This window comes from Mauremys mutica, chromosome 1 (assembly GCF_020497125.1).
Source record: "Mauremys mutica isolate MM-2020 ecotype Southern chromosome 1, ASM2049712v1, whole genome shotgun sequence".
Classification (NCBI taxonomy): domain Eukaryota; kingdom Metazoa; phylum Chordata; order Testudines; family Geoemydidae; genus Mauremys; species Mauremys mutica.
In genome coordinates this window covers 15,488,222-15,512,249 of record NC_059072.1, presented here as the reverse complement: position 1 = coordinate 15,512,249, position 24,028 = coordinate 15,488,222, and the positions used below count along the sequence as shown (strand labels likewise).

Below are 24,028 nucleotides of genomic sequence, written 5' to 3'. Positions count from 1 at the left end.
AGAGGAGTCAAGGGCAGGTCTGGCTCACAGACCTGGGCTCACACCACTAGCTCGCAATAGTTAGAGAAATGTCAAGATTATTGTATCAATGGCAAATTTTGAGTCAATTTTTTTTTGGTGGTGGGGGCAGGGGGAGGGATGTTGTAACTTAAGAAAATTTCCAAGGTTTAAAACAAACAATGTCCTGCAGGTCAGACATTTCCTTTGGTTGGGTTTGCTTATGGCCCACAACTATTCTGGCTGGTCACTAGTTTCTAGACAATGCCTGATCAGGAGGCCACTACTGCTTATTTATCAGCTCAGTCTTCAATAATAGTCTGAGCCTTAATTTCACCCCCTTCAGAAGTTACTGAAGGAGTAACTGAGGAAAAGAGATGGGAAATTCCTAAGTCTCAGTCAGTGAGTGATGATTACAGAGAGATAGGTCAATTGGCCAGACAGTAGAAATCATTAAAAACTAAAGTCATGCACACGATTAGAGTTCCATTACCCAAGAACTTGCAGAAGTTTGATCTTTTCCACTACAGTGGATGGCGAGTTCAGAGAGGCTTGATCATAGAATGAAAAAAAGATTATGCTGTATTTCCCTCCCCCTTCTTACAAAATTGATAACTATTTCAAAACTGCTCCAGATGTTTGAGTCTTTTCCTTTCCTCACACTTGTGGTTTGGACAGAATTTCTCAAATTATCTTGAAGTTAGAGAGCAGCTGTGCTGAGATCTTGGGAGAGTAAGAGATGAAGATAGAAGTTGGTTTAACAAAAACACAAAACAAAAACTCACTAAGCTTAACTAGAGGTGAATTCTCTGCATTCATGGCCAGAAGATACAACTACAGGAAAAACAAATCCTTTAAAGAGCTTTAAAACAAAACAAAAGTAGATGGGTGGAAGCCACAAGACACACAAACCATGAATCAACACATATGTATGACCAAAGACTGGCATTTACATCTAAAAGCCTACCATGACTCAAAACAAATTCTCACACCAGAGCAGAAATGTGGCCCATCTAGACCAGTTCTCATTTCCTGTACTGGTTCATGCCAGGTGCTTTATGACCTGTCCAGACTACAGCTGAAACTATGCTAGCAATAATTGTATTTTATAGTCTTGCACTATGGACAGAAATTCCCCCTGCCATTTATAATCATATTTCAAAGAGAATATTATAGGTTACCTCAGCAGTCTAATGGTATGTCACCAGGCTTATCCCACTCATGAGAAATGGTCTGTATGATGATATTGGAATGAAATACATATCAGGAGGCCATATTTATGGACTTTAAACAGCACGTGTCAATGAAAGAGGGAGTCAGGGAATGCGAGGTAAAAAACTAACTCAGGCATAAGAGATGGAGAAGTACTGAGGATACTTACAGGTGTTGAGCTCCCAAATGGACCCTTTTTACAATCTTGGGATATAGAACTTCATTCAGAAATTTTGTGAAGGAAGATCTAGAGACCTTGGAGAACTGGGTTGACTGTTAGTCTCACTGCCATTTTAGCTGTACTGCTTCCCTTTCACCATCTATAACCAGCCATAAAACAGAGAGAAGGAGCCAGCTGCCAACACTACTGTCCCTAGCCAAAAGTACATGAGCAAAGAGAACTAGAGCAAGCCAGCCTTGAGACTTTCTACACTCATCACTGGGAAGAGGAAATAACTTGCAGGGAGCTGTGCAACAAAAAGCCTGAAGTGAGGCTCTAAGACCAAGACTCTGAAAGAAGAAGAGCTTTATACCTATTTTCTCCCTCTTGACTGGCTGAGTGCCCCCAACCAATAACCACCGTAGTCCCATGTTCACTTTTTTTTTTAGTGCCTGACCCAAACCCCTATTTAAAAAAAACAAACCACATGATCATCAATATAACAAAGCTATACTAAGCCTGACAGCAATCCCCCACATGGGAGTTGGCTTGTGTTGCACAGAAGTGGGTAGAAGATCTGACACCAATACTAGTTTAACAGGAAACACCAAAAAAACAAACAGGGCCTGGTTGCTCCCTGAACATCTGTTTTGCAGGAGGGGAAAGAGTTACACCTGTTTAAGTTTATGAGATCGCTTCCCCCACTGTCTCCACAAGAAGAGGTATCACAAAAAGGCCACACAAACAAGACAGTTTTCCATATCCTCTCTAAATCCAGCTGGAAAAGTGCAATTTTCATCAATCCAGTAGAGCACTGTACAGTGTTGCTAGTTTTGCAGAATGTGCAAAGAAGTGTTACGCAGTTCAATTTGGAACCCGAACTTCACACCAGAGTAATCACTAGCTAATGCAAGGGAGGAACGGGCTAGTAAGCTCAGGGGCATGTTTTGCCAAACAAATAAAATGCAAGTAAGTTTCATGTTTAAAAAAAAAGTTCAACAAATGCAAAAAACTGCACCGTTTTGTTGGAAACATGAATGAGGCCATCCAGTCCCAACAGTATCTTTTTTGCATTATTTTAACCTCTCTTTCCTGCTTTTTCCAACAGTCCATCAGTCTCCCTCTCCAGAAGCAAACTGAGGCATTTCTTTAATTCCAATTATTTCCCCACTAATGTCCTCCATGTTCATTGCTCTTGGCATGAAACCGTTCTTCCCCAGTTTCCTATTTAATCCTAGTTTCTAATAGTCTAAGAGCTGAGTTCTCAGTTGTGGACTCAACAGAATACAGGGAAAAAAACCCTCTTTACTAACTTTGAGAGTTTTTCACAATTTTGATGCAGTTCTGAAGGAGAGAGAACCCCTTTCGGTAGCCAGGAAAGGTTTTCCTGGACAGTACAGTGCTGAGACACCCCCCTACCCACAATCACATACTTCAATGGATAATACACCCTGCAATGTTTATTGTTCATTCTTCTCCAAGGACATGTTTCCAGAGGCTGGGAGACTGAAGGTTCCTGCTTGGTTCTATTTCAAGCTCTAATCACCCTGATTAGAAACAATGGGTGAGCATGACAATTTAAACTACAAAAATGACAAAATGGCTGGAAAATAGATGTGTGCAGCTTTCAAAGCATTCTTACTAGGAGGAAGACTACTAGAAAAAAAATCTAGATAGAGATTGTTGGTTTGGAAATCTTAAAACTGGGATTCTTAAAAACTATGCCAGCTGCATTGACATTTGGAGATCTCCCTTTTTCTAATAGCGAATAAACCTAGCTCTTCACCTTTCCTCTGATTTACAAACTTTACACCAAGTATCATCTTTCAAACTCTCATTTGGGAAGATTTGTTACTGAGCTTTCCAAGTACCTGTAGGCAGATGACTTTGTCTCCAGGTTGTGCGGCACAGTCTAGCGAGTAATCTCCATCAAGAAGAGACTGTTGTCTTCCGCGCGTTTTGCCAACAGCAACCGGATTAATTGCTTCTAGATGTGATGGATTAGGCAACATGGTGACATGCAGAGGGCGGTGTGAACCAAAGTCTAGATCTACAGAGGATGTCAGGTGGGACAGGACATCTCCAATCGCTGGTGAATTCTCTGGAAACTCACTTAAACCACGCATTTTACGGAACATCAGCTGCACAGAAGTAAGATTAGTTATACAATGCACATTTGTATTTATGTTACAAATTTTGGAGATGTTGTTGTTTGTTTTAAGTCACATACTTTGGGTGAAGTCCTATAACCCTTTGGACCTTGCCATTTAAGCCCTTTTCTTGCAATTCTCTACGCATTTTCACAAGGAGATCTGCAGGACCCATGGCAGGAAGAAGTATGCGCTCACATAAATTGACCTAGCACTTGTACTCAAGCGCTGGCAATGAGATATTTTCTTGTCAAATAAACTTATTACACAAAAAACTGAGTAAACAGTGAGCCACTGCTAGTGAGACAATCTGTCCCTTACCTCAGGTGGAAACTGAAGCAGCCCAGTGAGGAGATTAAGCCTTCCTCGATGAGGCATTCCAAGAATGATGTCTGTCACCCCAGTGTACACACACATCTTTAGCAACTCATGAAAAAACCCCATCATGCTCTCTGCTCCTTCACCACTGTATCGTTTCACTGTGGCAAATTTGTTGGCCAAGAAGCGGTCAAACTCCTGATAGAAACAACAGAGTATGACTACTACAAGTCATTGAACACAATATTAGACTTCCTATAAAAGCACCAGTTACACAAAACTCTACACAGCATATAAAAACTGGACAAAACCCCAGCTTGCCTCAGCAGACCTTTCTCACCTACAAACACCCAATTTAGTACGAGAGGCTATGACTGAGATCAAATGAGAGATCAGCCAGTGCCTAGTTTTATGTTAGGGTGTGAGATCACGCATTCCTCCCCCTTCTCCCCCCCCCAAACACGTACATGCATCAGGAGGTGTAGGAAGAACATGACACAACGTGGAGGGTGACACAGAGAGTCAACTAGTTCAATCTGAAAATGGTGTTACTAACAAAGTTACTTATTTCACAGGGGCATTAGGAAGCTAAGTTTGTTAGCATTTGTAAACCCCTTAAAGAGCCTCTTATCCAATATGCAATATATTATTTTGATTAGTATTATACATGGCCCTGGGTGCTCAGGCACAAGTACTGTTGAGGTGGAAAGGAAGAGGAAAAGACACTCCGTTCTATGTCTAGTTTTTCCCCCTCACTAATTTTGTGCAACAAAGTTTTTGGAGAAACCTTAAAGTGTAAGCAAATCCCTGCAGGGTTTACAACTATGGACTGAAAATAAGAACAAAAGAAGGGCCATACTGGGTCAGACCACAGGTCCATTCAGCCCAGCATCCTATCTGCCGACAGTGATCAATGCCAGGTGCCCCAGAGGGAGTGAACCTAACAGGCAATGATCAAGTGATCTCTCTCCTGCCATCCATCTCCACCCTCTGACAAACAGAAGCTAGGGACACCATTCCTTACCCAGATATAGGCTATATCTATGCTACAGACCTTACAGTGGCACAGCTGTACCAATGTAGCTGCGCCACTGTATGATCTCACCTGTAGCCGCTCTATGCCAATGGGAGAGAGCTCTCCCATAGACATAATTAAATCACCCCCAACCAGTGGCGGTTGCTATGTCAGTGGGAGAAACTCTCTTGCCAACATAGCGCTGTGTGCACTACCACTTATGCCAGCGCAATTTATGTCATTCGGGGGGGTGGGGTGATTTACACACACACACCCGACCAACATAGTGTAGACATGGCCCAAGACTGTAATTGAGAAGGTTTAATTGAGCAACAGCCTCAGAGTCTGGCCAGCTGGTATTTGTTTGTAGTTAGCCAATATTCAGCAGCCTTGAATTTAAAAACATACACACAAAAGTGCAGCAGGAGCAACATTTCCTATACAATCTTCTCTAGACCGTGAGGGCAATCCTGGTACTATTGAAGCCAAAGGAAAATTTGCAATTGATTTCAGGAAGGTCAGGAAAAACCCTAGATTACTAATTTCCTTAATGAAACAGCCATTGAGGGAAATAAGCCTTTCAACTGCATTAAAAAAGAGAAGGCAATGAAGCACACAACACTCATTTGCACAGAGAAATTTGTGCCACATAAAAGCCAGAAGCAGGGACATCTTCATATAAACACTCTTGTGCCACTATATGAATAAGAGAAACAGTAAAATGAAAAAAATCCACAAAATTTTACATTATGGAAATATTTGGCTAGAGTCCCCCAAAACACTCAGCCCATGCACTCGATCAGGGCCACAGGAGGGAGCCTTTCACTGCCCCTTACAGAACGCACTGGGAATGAGCCAAGAGCTCCTTCGCCAAACTCTTTGGCAGCACTATCCAACCAGCTATTTCGCCAGATCAACACTACCGGAACCCTGATCATGCCCACATTTAGCTACCCTCCTCTCTAAATAAAGGGCTTTCTTCCAGAATATTCCCTGTTGAGAGAGATTGACTAGATGCTGATGATGAGGGGAACAACTGACAGAGGGAGGGTGAAACTGGAAGGGAAACAGAACACTGGGAGAGCAGCACATGTGCCTGATGTCTCCTTGAGAGCAATACCTCACTGTTTCCCATGCAACTACTAACAGAGTAAAGCACTGCTGTTTTCTTTTAAGAATTGCTGCCGTAGTTAATGTGAACAACTCCCTCCAACTAGAATTATTTCATTTCTACACTGCATCCATCAGATAAAACGCAGGTCTTGCCCATCTCAAACACATGCATATTTAGACTGTAAGCTTATCGTGTAGAGTTTGTTGGGGGGGCAGGGGTTGATGTTTCTCCCCCTTGTATTTGTAGTGCGTTGTTAGTGCTGCTGATACTGCAGCACTGTTAATGCAGCTAGTGTTGCTGTTCCTGGTGCTCTGGTGTCAGCTGCAAGCAAACAGTGCAGCATGTTGATTCAGCAGACCTCAATGTTATTCATAAGAAAGCCCACAGGCTTGGTTTGGTGGTGAAGGCACTCGGCCAGCTTTACTGTCAACAAAGCACGTTCCTAGTGTGCCACAGGAACCATGGGTACATTAAATACACGTATGCCTGCAACAAGGTACCAGTTCAACCAGCACACCAGGATGCTATCCCCTACACTAGTATAAAGATGCCTCTCCTATGACTTCCCCTTTTATACATTAAAGGAAACAAGTTACTTATTATTCTCCAGATGTTGTTACCCTTATACTTTGTACCTGCTTGTTTGAATGAGACATACTAATCCATCATCCTGTTATCCCCTCCTCATCTTTATGAAGGGTCAGCGTGCTCTTGTATCCTTTTCTAAGGAATGAGTTTATGTAGTTACCTGAGAAATCTGTGTTTTTGTACCATCCTCCCTGGTCAGGAATGTGCTTCCTTGGTTAGCAGACACCTAGTGTTCTACCAAGGCCATGCCTACTCTGGTTCACAGCTTTTGGTTCATACTGCTAGTTATGCCTATGGCTCCAGCAAGGCCTATACAGTGCCTAGCACAATGGGTCCTGGTTCATGACTGAGGCTCATAGGCACTACTGTAATATAAATAAAGATATACAATGTACCTGAGATTCTAGCATCACTTTAGACAAATGCTTTCTCTCTTCTGTTGTAAATGCCTCCTGTTTTAATTGCTCAAACCTTTTAGCAAACCATTCTTTCTCCTCCAAGCTTGACAGCTGACTTGTTTCTATAGAAATATGTCCACAATATATGTGGTCAAGATAAGTCAACACGTCCTCTAAGGAAGCCTCTTCCTTTCCCATGTTCAGGAGTCCTGGGATGACAAGAAAGAAAGAAAGAAAGAAATACATTCAATAACAATGTGATTAATGATTTGAAAAAAACAATTGTGTTCTGTCCCTCTACTCTTCATTTGAAAGTAAAGGTCTCAAGAATCTTTATAAAAACCACTAGTGTTAAAAACACTTAAGACATCTATAGCACTTTTCATTCAGAGGTCTCTGAACACCTTCCAAAGAATGGTATGTATCACTGTAAGCTTTTTCGGTCAGAGCTGTCTCTTTACTACGTATTGTATAGCATCTAGCACAATGAGACTCTGATGGATTATTGGGGCCCCCAAGCACTAGTGCAATGCAATACAATACAGACATACCCACTTCACAGATGGGGAAAATGAGGTGTACAGAGAATCTGAGTGATCCAAGGTAACAATTTAGAGCCAGGAAGAGAAGCCAAGTCTTTTGATTTTCACACCAGTGCCCTACCCACTGGACCACAGTGGCTCTGTTACTGTAGTGCTTTATAATGTAGTTGAACATGGTATACTATTAATATGTAACGTGAAAGCTACATTAACAATTACAGTTACCTAAGAGTTATGAGGTTTCAGGAAATGTTATAAGCTGGGCACTCAGCTGCCACAGTGACTGGTATAATAGAAGAATTTATATTTAGATAAGATAAAATATGTTTTTCTCCCCAAGAACTGCCTCACTAAACAGCAATGCACCAACCGGTTCTTTCACACAGGCAATAATTTAGGATAAGAAGATTTTAAGGGATGACTAAATTATTAGTGAGAAGTGGATACGATTCTGAATGCCTAAGCAATAGAAACAGCAGAGCTGGTGGAGCACTCATTTCCACCTGTTCCATTACAGCTAGCCTTTTGTTAGGGAATACAGGAGCAACGTGCGATGGCCCCTTCAATAAATTCCTGTGTTGTATTGAGAATATTTATAATTTTGAATGCATATTAGAAAACACCTACCAGGAAGTGAGATGCTGTGGAATAACTTCCAGAAGGACCCAGTGGAAGTTTCAGTGATTGCATCTCTTAAAGGCAGATTAGATAAAGCACCAGAAAAAAAAATGCTGCAGCAAACAATCCTGCACTGCAATAGATGACCAAGTATTTTCCATCTTAAATTTCCATGATTATATAGTTAGAAGTGGTCTGAGGCACAAATTTCTGACCAGGACCTAAATTTTTGCATGTTTGCAGAGACTTTAAAATAGACAGGAACTAAAAGCGTAGATTAGCCTGAGAATTTTGAGTTATTTCTGAACTAAACAGGACCATGCCCTTATCAGCATTTCCAGCTAGACAGCTCCCTCAGTTAAAGGTGTTACTGCAGCTTTAGCAGTGATTGATACTGAAAACTTTCTCTTTGCTATCTATAGCTGTCCGTATCTCTTAAAATCCCTCAGCCTTAACAAAAACCATGAAGATAGTTTGCCATACTTATGTTGAAGTATTACCTCATTTTCATCCTACAGGAAAAAGAAAAAGCTCAACCATTTCCTTTGCCTGACAGATTCCAAACACAGCCCAAGTCAGCTGTGCACCAGGAAGCAGACTTACCTGTGGTATTGAAAGGTCCCTGAAGCACTTCTGTCAGCACTCGAATTTCAGGTACCATGTCCATCACAGCTTGGCCAGCAAACAAAGGGTTAATTTTGGCAGCTTTGTGGCCATGTTCACAGTATGCAGTTACTAAACGAGCAAGGCCATGATCAGCTAAATATAAAGGGGAAAACAGAAAACAAATTTAGCATATGCACTGCTAACCTATTAATAGTATCAGTTTAGTGGTCAGAATACAGGCCTGCATACAATCATAGGACTGGAAGAGACCTCAAGAGGTCGTGTAGTCCAGTCCCCCGTACTGATGGCAGGACTAAGTATTATAGACCATCCCTGACAAGTGACTGTCTAACTTGCCCTTAAAAACCTCCAGTGACAGAGATTACACAACCTCTTAGGCAATTTATTCCAATATTTAACTACTCTGACAGTTAGGAGGTTTTTCCTGATGTCTGTCCTAAACTTCCCTTGCTGCAATTTAAACTCATTGCTTCTTGTCCTGTTCTCAGAGATTAATGAGAACAGTTTACCTCCTTTCTTCTTGTAAAAGCATTTTATGTACTTGAAAACTTATGTCCCCCCTCAGTCTTCTCTTCTCCAGACTGGACAAAAAAAATTTCAATCTTTCCTCATAGGTCAAGTTTTCTAGGCCTTTAATCATTTTTGTTGTTCTTCTCTGGACTTTCTCCAATTTTTCCACATCTTTTCTGAAATGTGGCGCCCAGAACTGGACACAATACTCTAATTGAGGCTATATCAATGTGGAGTAGAGCAGAAGAATTACTTCTCATGTCTTGCTTACAAACACTCCTGCTTATATATCCCAGAATGATGTTCGTTCTTGCAAGAGTGTTACACTGTTGACTGATATTTAGCTTGTGGCCCACTATGACCCCCAGATCCCCTTCCGCAGTACTCCTTCCTAGGCAGTCATTTCCCATTTTGTATGTGTGCAACTGATTGTTCCTTCCTAAGTGGAGTACTTTGCATTTGTCCTTCTTGAATTTCATCCTATTTACTTCAGACCATTTTTCCAGTTTATCCAAATCATTTTGAATTTTAATACTGTCCTCCAAAGCACTTGCAACGCTCCCAGCTTGGTATCGTCCACAAACTAAGTGTATTCTCTATGCCACTGTCACTCCATGCATAACTCCTGGGGGAATTCTGCACCACAAAATTAAAAATTCTGCATATTGTATTTGTCAAAACACCACAATATAATCATTGCAGTTTCAATTATTTTGGTAATTTGTTTCAAAATACCTGTCACCAATAAAAGTTTGTAATAATACAGACAAAAGAAAAGATTCGGGTATTTTTTTTGACCAAGAGATTCCTTACTAGGCAAATTAATACAGAACTTTGTGTGCTGTAGTTTAAATGAATTACTCAGACATATTTCCCACACCCCTCAGAAGCAGTGCAAAGGCTTGGGGGAGACAGGGGTAACAGAGGAGCTGAGGGAGAGGGAAGGAGCCTGGGAATTAAGCTGGAGGGTTGTTGGGTGTGGGTGGGAGAAGTATGGAACTGGGTTTTTGGGGCGGGGGGGGGAGAGGGAGCTTTGGTAGTGGGGAGAAAAGCTTTCTACTGGAAAGTCTCTGGCAGGGGACAGGCAGAGGGGAAAAGGCTGAGCCTCCTCAGCTCCCTCCCCCCCATCAGAGCCTTTTCCCCATGGAAAAGGGAGCAGGGGAAGAGACAGCTGGGGAAAAGCTTTAGCAGTTCCTTGATGCTGGAGCCTTTCACTGTGGAAAACAAAGGCTCTGGGAACAGAAAGGATCCTTGCCACATCATGGAAAGAGTCCAACAGCAGGTAGGGTTGCCAATTTTTGGTTGGATGCATTCCTGGAGGTTTCATCGCATGACATAAATCCTTAATTAAAGATTAATTTTTAACTCCCAGGATTCCAGGACAATCCTTGGTGGTTGGCAACCCTACTAGCGGGGAACTGGTGGGGGCCGGGGCCTTTTCCTACACTTCTCCCCCAGCTGCTGGAGATATTCCCTGCAGCCGGGAAGGGCTCCAGCTGCAGGGAGCTGCCCATGCCTTTCCCTTCTGCCTCCCCCTTGCCAGAGTCCTTCCCCACTCTCTCTTTCTTGACAATTTTTCCTGGAGAGGAGAAAGGCTCTGGCATCAGGTAAGCAGGGGGACACTACACCCACACCTTTCAAGCATGTCTTTACTCACCTAAACTGTGCCTCCAGAATGCAAGCCCGCAGAGAACTTGAGTATGTTGCTAGCTACTTGGGTTGCTAGCCCGGGCTGAAGCCCCTGGCGCCACGTCTACACTGCTGCTGTTCCCCGTGCTAGCCCCGAGTTAAAGCTAACAGGGGGATGCTCACCCTGGGCCACAATCACACCTTCACTTTGCAGGGTCTGTCAGCACTATGCCACAGCTCCTCAGGAGGCGGTGGGCAAAGGCCAGACCCTGTCTCGGGGAAGGAAGTCAACACACACAGTGACCAGCTCTGGGGGAGAGGGATGCGTCCTCCAGAACCAGGGCTGACAGACAGCGCCTCCCCAAAACACAGCAGGGACAGACAGACAGACAGACAAGGCTGCGAATCAACCCCAGCACAGACTAGGGTGACCAGATGTCCCGATTTTATAGGGACCGTCCCTGATATTTGGGGACTTTTCTCATCTAGTCCCCTCCCCCCCGTTTTTCACATTTGGCGTCTGGTCACCCGAGCACAGACAGAGGGACGGACGGCGGCACAGTGCAGTGCCCCCCCCCGCCAAGGACGGACAGAGGCACCCCACGCGCTGGGGCAGAAGGACTCGCCCACCTGCTCTGCCGCCCACGCAGACCCTGCTTGGCTCCGGGGCGTCCGCGCTCTCCGCCTTGCGGGGCTTGTAGCCGTACACCCCCCGCTCCGTGCGGTACCAGCGCCGCAGCGGCCAGGCCCGGCCGGCCAGCGCCAGGCTCCTCGCCGCCACGGCCATCGCGCTCCGCGGGGCTGGCCAGGCGGGGGCGGGGCTGCGGCCGACGCCCCCAGCACGGATTGGCCCGGCGGGCGAGCGGGAGAACGGTTAGTCCCGCCCAGGCCAGCAGGAATTTGTAGGAGGGAGGAGGAAAAGAGTTGAAGGGGGCGGGGCGTGGTTTGAGAGGGGGGGGGAGATGTGATTTGATGATGGGGGCAGGAGTGGATGGGGGGGATAAATCAAAGGCGGTTTGGGGGAGGGGCTTTTGAGGGAGAAATGTTAGATTTGGGGAAGGGTAGGTGGGATTATGTGCTCTGATGAGGGAGGGGTGTTTTGAGGAGGGAGGGGATATGTGGTTTGTGGGGGAGGGTATGTTGGGGGGGGGGAAGTGTGTGGGGGAGAAATGTTAGATTGGGGAGGTTATGTAGCTTGGGGGGTATGTGATTTGATGGAGGTGAGGTGCTTGGGAGGGCCATGCTGGAAGATATTTAGGTGTTAGGAGAAGGGTGTCTGGTGGTGGATGGTTTGTGGCGTGTGGGGAGAGGGTTACTGGGGGGAAGAGGTATTTAGGTATAAGGCATATGGTTAGTAACAGAGAGGGATTTTGGAGAATAGTGGCTGGTTTGAGGCCAGGATGTTGGACGTTAGGGGAGGGGTATTTTGGTGGATCGGGCTGCTAAAAGTCCAGCCGGCAGCGCAACGGGGCTAAGGCAGGCTCCCTGCCTGCCCTGGCTCCACACAGCTCCTGGAAGCGTCCAGCATGTCTGGCTCCTAGGCACTGGGGAGTCTCCGTGCGCTGCTCCTGCCACAAGCACCGGCTCTGCAGCTCCCATTGGGCGAGAACTGCAGCCAATGGGAGCTGTGGGGGCGGTGCCCTGTGGGTGTGGGCAGTGCACAGAGCCCCCTGGCCCTTCTGCCTAGGAGCTGGACATGCTGGCTGCTTCGGGGAACCGCCTGACATAAGCACCACCCAACCGGAAGCCTGCACCCCAAACTGCCTCTCACACCCCAAACCCCTGCCCCAACTTGGAACCCTCTCCTGCACCCTAACTCCCTCCCACAGCCTGCACCCCTCACCCCCTCTCGGACCCCAACCCACTGCCCCAGTACTCCTCGGCCCCAGCTTTAGGGAGATGAGGAATTTGTTGGGAAAAGCAGTTTTTGTTAAGGAAACTGTGAGATCAGAAAGAGAACGTGGCTGCAAACAGAGTGAAGGAAGTTAATGCAGCCTCCCTTTACCCCAAATTGAAACAGGAAAGGGCAGTGACAAACAGACTAGTGCTTCCCAACTATTTTCTAAGTTGCATGCATTGGGAACCATAACGAATTCCCAGGACTTGTTACAAACACATTCTTTTATCTAATAAAGGGTGAGCACATATCTGTGCTCCTGTCTCTGAACTATGGGAGCTCATACTCTTTTTATGCAAAAATGATGTGGTACAGTGGTTCTCAACCTGTGGGCCATTTGTGGCCCCACCACAGCTGTGGTCCATGTGACATCCTCAGGGCTACACAGATAGTACATATATTGTGTGGATATGGCACATATAATGCATAGCTGCATATGTGGCCCACAACGTGAAATAGGTTGAGAACGTAGGATGTAGTATCAACATCATTAAGAACTGTTTTGGCTCTGTCTGCAACCAGTTCACCTTGTGCTTTGATCCTGCAGATAATTTAATGGTAATTATTATAATTAAGGAAATACATTAAAATGAGAGGTATTATGCAAAGGTAAGATTATTATAATCATCATTACCCCAGTTGGTTTCCTCCTGTTTCGCTCTTTCTTCCCTTGTGACAGAGTTGCCAGTTTTAATCCACGGTCAGGTTTAATGTGGTTATGGAGGGACAGAGAGAGACCGAGCGAGAGCACAGGGCTGCAGGGAGATTTGAATGTCAGTAGATGATTTGCACACTCAGTACTTTACTTTGATTATCCATTAATATTTAATGTGAGGAAAATGTAACTATTTAAGTATTCTTAGCCAGCACAAAGGAAGGACACCAAAGTTTCAGAAGCTCTGTAAATGTGGCCTTTTTTTCTTTTTTTTTTTAAGAGCATAGACAGATAATGCAGGACTCTCTGCCAGTAAGAACTAGAAAACCATCATCAGCTGGTTGATTTTTAGATATTGCAGGCAGCTTGTACCCTGTATATTCTCAGATCATCATGCCCAGATCCACAAAGGGATTTAGACTTTGCAACACTGAGCATCATGGCACTTAGAAAATCAAAATACCACTGAAATCCACAAAAGTCAGCATAGTAGGGGAGCTCCCTAACCTTGTCAATGGGACATGAGGATTGTGTGAAGTCACGCCGCATAGGGGCATCATCTTTACAATCACGCCATGCAACCCCTGCTGGCTTGACTTTGCATGTGTAGTGTGTTCAAGGTCATACCAAAGAGGGCAGTGCGGTGCACTCTTAAAGATGATACCCTCTGTCTGACACTGAACAAAACCACATCCAGTTTTGTCCCAGTCCTGGATGGACGACAAACCACCCAAAAGGACTGTCCTGTTCAATGACCTTCCTAAAGGGGAAAGGCACTGTGTGTAAAAAAAATGGCATTACCTGTTTCAAAGTCACTAACTACCCGGAAGCAAGTGATTTTGAATGCTTATAGATCCACGCTCTAACAGATAAAGCACAAGATAGGATGTCACAGTTTCAGGGTAACTGCACCTTTAACCCCCTCTTTGTGATCAACTCCACGAATGCCCTCTCAGGTCCCAGGCCCTTAGCTGTCACCTCTCTCTGGGTGAGGACCCATGTCCCTCTGCCTTCAGACCAGGGATTTAGGTTGCAGCTGCTTGCTATTGCACTGTGATTCATCCCCATACTGAGTGGCACTGGTGGTGATACTGGAAAACTGGAGTGTCTAAGGGAATTGCTTGTATGACTTATGGTTAGCCAGTGGGGTAAAACCAAAGTCCTCTCTATCTGGCTGGTTTGGTGTGCATTAAAGGTGGAAAAACCCCAGGCTTGGACTATAACTGCCCTGCTCTGAGCAATTTGTCCTGAATTGGTACTCTGAGTAGTGAGTTACCAAAGGCAGCATTGTTACAGGTCCTCAAATGGAATTGTAAATGGGGAATCATCATTGAGTAGGTATTTTTATTGTGGCGTCCCCCAGGGGCTGGTTCTTGGCCCTATGCTATTTAACATTTTTATTAATGATCTGGAAGAAAACATAAAATCACTACCGATAAAAAGTACAGATGACACAAAGATTGGGAGAACAGTAAATAATTAACAGGACTGATCATCCTGGTTCGTGATCACTTGGTAAGATGGACACAAGCAAACAATATATATTTTTATATTTTTCCAAATATAAGGTCATATATCTAGGAATAAAGAATATAAGCCATATTTACAGGATGGGAAACTATGCTTAGAAGCAGTGACTATAAAAAGACTTGGGGGTCATGGTGGATAATCATCTGATCATGAATGCCCAGTGCAATGCTGTTGATAAAAAGGCTAATGCAACCCTGGGATGTATGAACAGATAATATCAAGTAGATCTAAGAAGCATATATGACCTTTGTATGTGGCACTGATGTGACTGGTACTAGAATACTGTGTCAGTTCCAGAGACGACACTCCAAGAAGGATATTGAAAAACTAAAAAGGGTTTAATCATACTAGCCATTAAGATCAGAAAACATGCTTAATACTGAAAGACTCAAGATGCTCAATCTATTTAGCTTATCAAAGAGATGGTTAAGTGGTGATTTAGTCACAGTCTACAAGTATCTACGTGGGGAACAGAAATAGGACAAAGAGTTCTTCAGTCTAGTAGACAAGGGTAAAACAAGATCCAGTGGCTTAAAATTGAAGCTAGACAAATTCAGACTGGAAATAAGATGCAAATTTTAGCAGTGAGGGTAATCAACCATTGGAACAACTTACCATGGGCTGTGGTGGGTTCTCCATCATTGGAAATGATTAAATCAAGATTGGATGATTTTCTAAAAGATATGCGCTAGTAGTTCAAACACAGCTATTGGATTTGAACAAAGAAGTAATTCAGGGAAGTCCTGTGGCCTGTGTTATGTAGGCATTCTGACTAGATGATCACAATGGTTCCTTCCGGCCTTAAAAATCTCTGAATCTGTTAGACTTTCCAATGGGCAAAGGGTTTCTCTGATTCCAAGGTGAAGAGATTTGGTTGAGTTGCCGTACCCTGGAGTCCTGAAATCCTGAAGGTTATCCACTGTCTGCTTTATCATCTAGGACTCTGATGAGAATTGCTCATGGCCTGGAAATGCCAAATTTGACTTTTGTTACTTCCCCAACTTTTGCACAAGGCCTTGCTGCTGTTTTGCAGTTAGAGATTCAACACTGCCAAGCCAGTCCATGCCCCTCTCCCTACCTCCAACCCCTCCACCCCCCAAGCAGGATCTCTCTCTGTGGTGTAGTTTTCATAAGTAGTCTTTCTCCCCTGTTGCAGGGCACTTGCTGGGCTACCCATAAAATTCAGGAATAAAATCTATTGGATAAAATTCTCATTCAGTTAGAGTGGATCTTCCCATAAACCACTATCCCCTTATAATGGACTAAGGAGAGGGTTGTTATTTCTACTCAGGAGTTCTAATGACAGCACATTTTCCTCACGTTGAAAAGGCAACAACACAATCAAATCATTCTGCAAAAAGAACAGGCAGGGCTGGCCCTAGACCAAATGGCACCACAGGCGAGGAGCATCTTCCATTTATCTACATTTTTTAATACCTTATTTTTTATTGCGTTTGTAGCCCATTTCACAACTTTGATGCACAATTTGCATGCATGATTTATCCCTGTCATATAAGATGATAAATTTGCACACTAGGATCTGTAAAGCTGTATTTATTCATGCCATATATAAGCAAATAAAAAAAGCATGATTCCTCTAAGCTTTAATTTTAAGAATAACTGAAATCTACTAACAGCAAAATACTGAACTGTGCACCAACACTAGGTAAATAATGTTACAGTAGGTAACAGCCTTAGAATGTTAACCCTAGTCCTTTAGTTCAAAAGGTCGCTTTTCCTGCCTTTGCCCTTGCTAACTGAAGTGCAGCATCAGAGAGATCCAAAAACTGGCCAATAGCATTTTCAAGCAATAAAATAGCAAGCAATGTCAGTCTCTAATCGGCCATCGTTGATGAAAGATATGTTTTAATGAGCCTGAACTCTGAAAAGCTGTGCTCACCACTCACGACTGTGACTAGCAGTGTGAGCAGAATCCTCACCTTAGGAAAAATGTCCTTCAGTTCTGCATCATGAATGAACTGGAGAACTAGGAGTAGACTGTGCTTCCTGTGTTGCAAAATCTGATGGATGTTGTTCTAATTGACATACAGGTCTTTATCATTGACATTTGAACATTCCGCATGTGTCAGCGTCCGATGAAGATCTGTACAATTGTTCAAGAGTGTTTTCTTGTTTGCTGGCAGCTTACTAATGTCATACCAACCCTCCCAGGTCTTTTCATGGTGCTTCATTTGTCCAAACCTTTCTTTGATGGACACTTGAGCAATGTCAACGAATGAGCAAAAAAACCTAAAACCCTCTTGAATTTTTCTTCTGAGCTTCCCATCACCTCATCTCTGCCCTTGTAACCAAACTTTCTCTTCTTCCAGTGAATATGAGTTTCCTTGAAGACAGGTTAAGTTTTCCGCCCTTTCTTTGGCAGCAGTGACGGCATCTTCAAATCCATTGTCTCTGAAGGCCACAACGAAATCAAGGCAGCTTCTCATCAAAGTAGTAGGGGTTTGATAACTATTTCTGGCATCTCATTAAATATGTCCTTTTTCAGTTGTTACTTACACTCTTCAAGACTTAAAACATAAATACACTTTCACAATAAAACAATGTTCACAATATCGCCGCTGGGCTCTCACTCAGTTCATTCTTATATCTCACTGACTGACTAGTGACGCCCCATCCTTTATATACCTGTGAGGGGATGGCTTACAAAATTCTAGGAGGGTCAAGGAAAATGTAGTTCTCACAGAGTACGTCTACACTACGGGATTATTCCGAATTTACATAAACCGGTTTAACAAAACAGATTGTATAAAATCGAGTGTGCGCGGCCACACTAAACACATTAAATCGGTGGTGTGCGTCCACGGTCCGAGGCTAGCGTCGATTTCTGGAGCATTGCACTGTGGGTAGCTATTCCGTAGCTATCCCATAGTTCCCGCAGCCTCCCCCGCCCCTTGGAATTTCCGGGTTGAGATCCCAGTGCCTGATGCGGCAAAAATCATTGTCGCGGGTGGTTCTGGGTAAATGTCGTCAGTCACTCCTTCCGCTGGGAAAGCAACGGCAGACAAGCATTTCATGCCTTTTTTCCCTGGATTGCCCTGGCAGATGCCATAGCATGGCAATCATGGAGCCTGTTTAGCCTTTTGTGACTGTCACCGTATGTATACTAGATGCCACTCACAGAGGCGATTCAGCAGCGCTACACAGCAGCATGCTTTTGCTTTTGCATGATAGCAGAGATGGTTACCAGTCATATTGTACCATCTACCATACCATAAATTGGTAATAAGATGATCATGGCTACCAGTCCTTTTGCACTGCACCATTTGCTGCTGTCATAAGTGCCCCTGGCTGAGATCAGCCAGGGGCGCAAAAGCCAAAATTGGGAATGACTCCCTGAGTCAATCCCTCCTTTTTGGTATCTAAAAATAGAATCAGTCCTGCCTAGAATATGGGCAAGTGTACTAGAGAACCACTGTATCATAGAACCAGAGAGCACAGCTGCTCTGTGTCAGATCCTGCAGAAATTATGAGTTGTATGCTATTCACAGGGGGTGCTCCTGCAACAACCCCACCTGTTGATTCCGTTCTTCCCCCAGCCTTCCTGGGCTACCGTAGCATTGTCCCCCCACTTGTGTGATGAAGTAATAAAGAATGCAGGAATAAGACACAGTGACTTGTTAGTGAGATATGAGTGGAAGGCAGCCTCCAGCTGCTATGATAGTCCAGGCAGGACAGTAAGGAGTGTGAAGGAGAGGAGCCCAGCATCCCTCTGCTAGTCCAGGGGCAATTGAATCTTTTCTTTACACATGAAGGGTGGGGGCTGATGGAGCTCAGCCCCCTGTTGCTATGATGACGATGGTTATCAGCCATACTGTACCATCTACCATGAAAAATTAGGACCAGGCACCCTTGATTGACCTTACCGATGCTAGTCAGCATGGTTACCAGTCCTTTTGCACTGCCCCATGTGCCAATAGGCTGATGATGAGGACGGATACCAGTCATATTGTACCATCAGCCATCCATGGCGTGGGGGGAGCAAGGATGTTGGTGTTGAGTGCTGCACCATCGCGTCTATCTGCAGCATTCAGTAAAGATAGGGTGACATGTAAAAGAGTCAAGAGAGGATTGTTTTCCCTTTCACTTCTGGGGGTGGGGGGGGGGTGCGTAAATTGCCTAGCTATGCCCTGACCCACCACGGACATTGTGTTTGACCCTAGAAGCATTTGGAGCTCAGCCAAGAATGCAAATGCTTTTCAGAGACTGCAGGAACTGTGGGATAGCTTGAGTCCTCCAGTCCATGAGCGTCCATTTGATTCTTTGGCTTTCCGTTACGCTTGTCACGCAGCAGTGCGCTGAGTCCCTGTTATGGCATCTGTCTGGAGATTTTTTAAAAATGATTTTGAATTTCGTCTTCTGTAACGGAGCGCTGATAGAACAGATTTGCCTGCCCTTACAGCGATCACGTCCGCATCGTCCATGAGGGAGCTCTTTCTTTATTTTGATTTTTAACTGCATCACCACACATGCTGATCGGAGCTCCACGCTGGGCAAACAGGAAATATTCAAAAGTTCGCGGGGCTTTTCCTGTCTACCTGGCCACTGCATCCGAGTTCAGATTGCTGTCCAGAGCGGTCAGTGGTGCACTGTGGGATACCGCCCGGAGGCCAATACCGTCGATCTGCGGCCACACTAACCCTAATCCGATATGGTAATACCGATATTAGCGCTACTCCTCTCGTTAGGGAGGAGTACAGAAACTGGTTTAAAGAGCCCTTTATACCGATATAAAGGGCCTCTTAGTGTGGACGGGTGTGGCGTTAAATCGGTTTTACGCTCCTAAAACCGGTTTAAACGCCTAGTGTAGACCAGGCCAAAGAGTCTGGAAGATTCCACGCGATTGTACAAAGGGTCAGAACATTCTAGGAAGTTAGTAAAATGAATACACATACGGAATACCTGAAACATTTCCCTTGTGTTGCTAACAACAAAAAGAGCACCCCAAGCCTGCGTGTCCAAGCCCGGCACTCCAGGCGGTTGCCTGGGTTGCCTTCCCCTAAATCTAGCCCAGAGTACAGGCCAAATTCCTCGCCAGTTTAACACCATTGAAGTCAATAGACTTACACCCGGGATAAAGCTGGCCCTACTCGTGCAGCTATGTCCACAAACTGAGTTGTGCAGAAGTGGATCCATCAAAGGCAACTTCTGGGTGGCTGCACAGCTGGCAGCTTCAATGAAGAAAGTACCAATACCAGTGTTAAGCTGTCTGAAGTGGTTCATGAACAGACTGTTAAAAAACAGGGCACAAACTGGTCATGAGTTTTATACTTAGATTTCACCAACTAAGTATCAAGTGGAAACTCCTCATGCACTACAACAGCCTTAACATGGAGTCACAAACAGTCTCCTTGGGTACTCTGGTCTATCTTGCCATCCAGTTAAGCCTGCCTTTGTGATAGATAGTCCCTTACACCAAAAATCACAATATTCAGGTTACTCCCAGTCCCAAAGGACCAGTCACTTACCCCAGGTCAAGTGCACCTCAGATCTCAACCCAAAAGACAACACTTGAAGCCAATCCTATGATAAACTACCTAAAGATTTATTAACTAGGAAAAAGAAACCAGAGCATTATTTACAATGTTAAAGCCGGTTAACATGCACACACAAATGAGTTTCAGTATTAGAGTCCAAAAAGCGATAGAAGCTGCTGTAATGTCCAAGCTATATATGTTCTTTAGCCCCAATCCAAGATAAACAGCAGGGGTCTTCTCCCCTACTCCCTGAAGTCCAAACAGCACCAAAATAACAATTTCTTGTTGACAGGGATTTTTATTCCCCGTCCCCAGAGCTCAAGCTGTGATGGGACAAGAATTTATGCACATCTTCTCTTTATGGGTCTGGGGGGAGCAATCAACAAAGTCTTTTGTCCACTGATGGTCCACAATGGCTTGACTGATGTCTATAGGTCATCTTTTGTTGGACAAGAGATGACACCCCTTATGGTAAACTAGCATTTCTCACTTGGTAATGCTTCTCTCCTGACTGTGGGGATTTACAGTTTCATAGCAAACACTATTACAGTCACAGAGCAAAACACTTAAATATTACCTTATAAAGTGGGATACAGATATTATAAGTGAGATTAATGCATCCAGCAACTCACAAGCATTTCAAAAGGCGAAACATGAAACTCATTCTTATAAACTTAACATCTATTTTAATAATGATAAGACACAGGTGAGCCAGACTGGTTTCCAGCTATGCATTTGTCAGTGTTCAGTGAGGACTAGGGGCCTTGACATGAACTGGTCACAACCAGCATAATATGTTTTGACTTCTCTGCTGGAATACCATTTTGTCTGAACAGTGTCTGGATCATCTGTCTTTTGGTAAATCCACTCTAATCAGGCAAGCGGTTCTTGTTTTGGAGATCAAGTGAGGTCACATCTATGACTAGCAGGGAAACTGCTGTAATATTTATAAATAATACTCAGCACTTATGAAGTGCTGTACAGTCTCAAACATTAACTATTGAAATTCACCAGGATTTTGAACACTTCTGGAACTACTAGGTGGAGATAGAGCTCCTCTCGGAAAAAACTTGTGTGGTCCTGTAAAAGTTGGCAATGTACACTGCATCATTAAACAGTGCACACAGTCTTTTAAATATGAGCTGACTCTTGCTTTTGGATAAAGAGCAGCTTTAAAAGCAGAATAGCCTTGTTATGGCTGTTCAAGCCATTCCATAGCCAGCGAGTGACTTTGTGATCAAGTATTTTCTCATGCCGATTACCATAAATGTAGAGCTATATGAAAATTATGTTATAACATTCAAAAGTAAAGAAAGGCTCAGACCAAGACCCTGATACTGCTTGCAACAAGAACCAGGATCCTAACTGCAGCACTGGCCCTATCTCTGTAGCGAACTGAGGCAAACTCCTGGATTCAAACTTTTGTAAACTTCGGGTAGTTCAAATTCCAGATCTGAATTTTGCGGCTTGGGCCAATCTCTACCCCAAAACTGGAGAAATATGCTTATGACTTTAGTCACCAACCAATAATACGGCCCAGGCTTACTGAAGATTGTGAATCTTTCAGGATAACTCAGAGGAGTTGTGCTTCTAAATTAATATTTGTAAAATGGTTTGAGATGCTCAGACAGATTTTGCTATGGAAGTGCAAAGTAGTGGTGTAGCAAGGTAACAGGATTGGGATACAAGGATCTTTTTAATGACTCATTGTCAAATAGGCTGGGAACTCCAAATACTTGCAATTAATTATTTTACTATTATTTTATTATGTTAAATGAAAATAAGCAAAGACCCACACTGAAAGGAAATACACAAAATAATCATCAGATTCTATGATGCAATTTAGTGTTCTGAAGTTATACACTTGCGAGAGGGACAAGGTAGGTGAAGTAATATATTTTATTGGACCAAATTCTGTTGGTGGAAGATACAAGCTTTCAAGCTACAGAGAGCTCTTCTAACATGGTTACAACAACACTGAAATCATTATACAGTCGAACCCATTTATCTCGACCTCGGTTAACTTGCCAATCCTATTAAGTCGACGTTTTAGAAGTGGAACCGCCAAACTCCCTCTTTGTCTTATTGGTTTCTCATTGGTTATGTCGATTCTTTAATCTCGCCGAACCCTAATATCTCGAGCACAGAAGAGCACCGAGGTCGAGATAAATGGGTTCGACTGTAACTCCGGCGGCGGCCCTGCCCGGCTCCTGCCGCATCCTTCCCTGGCCACACGACTCCTGCCCTAGCCCCGGCTCCCCAGCCGCGCGGTTGGTTATCTCGATGCTTTTTGGCAAACCCCTAGGCCGGCGACATAACAGGGTTCAACTGTATTGTTATTATTACTATTCCTAATTTATCCTTTTTTATCATGGTAATGGCTAAAGGGTCCCAATCAAGATTGGAATCTGAGTATGTTAGGTGTTGTAAGTAGATATGATCAGTGCTCCAAAGAGTTTGCCATCTGATTAAAGCCAAAACACAACTGAAGGAACAAATAATAGGGAAAAAAGTAAGAGAGGAAAAAAGTAACAGTAATGTGATTACATAGGCTAACAGTGTGCACAACTGAATGATTCCAAATCACAAACTTTTTTAGTTAAAAAATTTCCCTACCAAACGGTAAACCCAATGTGTTCCCTTATGCTTTAGTCCCACCTCCAGATCAGAAAAAGTAACCCTGATATCATGTTGCTGACCATTTTAAATTATAACATTTATAATTACTTCTGCTGGAATTTTGAGCTGCTGTGCAAGGCAGAATTTGTGCAGAAGTAATGTGCCCTGCAATTTTTTTTTCTTCATGCAGAATTTGAGATTTCCTCCAAAATGCTTCCTTTTCCCAGTTTTGCACGTTTCAAATGTATTAGTTATGTATAGACGTAATATTTTTGCCTGCAGATGAGCCAGAACCACCTCCATGCTCACTCCCACCTATCACTGCCCACACCCCCAGCACTCCCACCTGTGCCTGGCACGGAGGTGTGCATACCACCTCTAGAGACAAAGGGATGTTGGCTGGTGAACCATGTACATGACCCAGCACACACAAACACACACACACTCCTGCACACACACACACACACTCACCCGACACACACAGTTTACCCTTTGTCTCCCTTTCCCATGCTAATTACCTGCTATGCTACAGCTAACCTATAGCTAACTCACCAACCCCCCTCCCGCTACTGTGGTGTGACCCAAAAACCTTAAATACACATAGAAGCTTGAACTTGGACAAGACATGACAGACACAAAACAGTCCTTAAGGATGCTAGTGCCCTCTTAGGCCAGGTTGTTACAATACTTTCGTATAATGTCTTTGTTTAACTTAAATATTTAATTTCACTGAAACAGAAGATACTGTCAACAAAGATACATCAAGTTCTGTATTAATATGCCATGTAAGGAATCTATTCGTCAAAAAAATATTTCTTGAATCTTTTGTGTTGTCTGTAACAACTTGTTGACAGGTATTTTGAAATAAATTACCAAAAAATTTAAACTGGCATGATTATATTGTGTTATTTTGACTAATAAAATATGCAAAATTTTAAAATATTGTGTACAGAA

At 43.8% G+C, this 24,028-nt stretch overlaps 1 protein-coding gene across 1 annotated transcript in view; it reads right to left on the bottom strand.

Annotated features, from left to right (window-relative positions):
- DHTKD1 (dehydrogenase E1 and transketolase domain containing 1) overlaps positions 1 to 11,719 on the bottom strand; it is a 42,586-nt gene extending 30,867 nt beyond the window's left edge. Inside the window, exons 1-5 of the mRNA XM_045029037.1 lie at positions 11,509 to 11,719; positions 8,716 to 8,871; positions 6,950 to 7,161; positions 3,841 to 4,035; positions 3,241 to 3,510 (exon numbers count right to left, since the gene is read on the bottom strand). Coding sequence (XP_044884972.1) covers positions 3,241 to 3,510; positions 3,841 to 4,035; positions 6,950 to 7,161; positions 8,716 to 8,871; positions 11,509 to 11,665 — 990 coding nt within the window. The 5' untranslated portion in view covers positions 11,666 to 11,719. The remainder of the gene's footprint in view (positions 1 to 3,240; positions 3,511 to 3,840; positions 4,036 to 6,949; positions 7,162 to 8,715; positions 8,872 to 11,508) is intronic.
- Between the last annotated feature and the right edge of the window lie 12,309 nt (positions 11,720 to 24,028).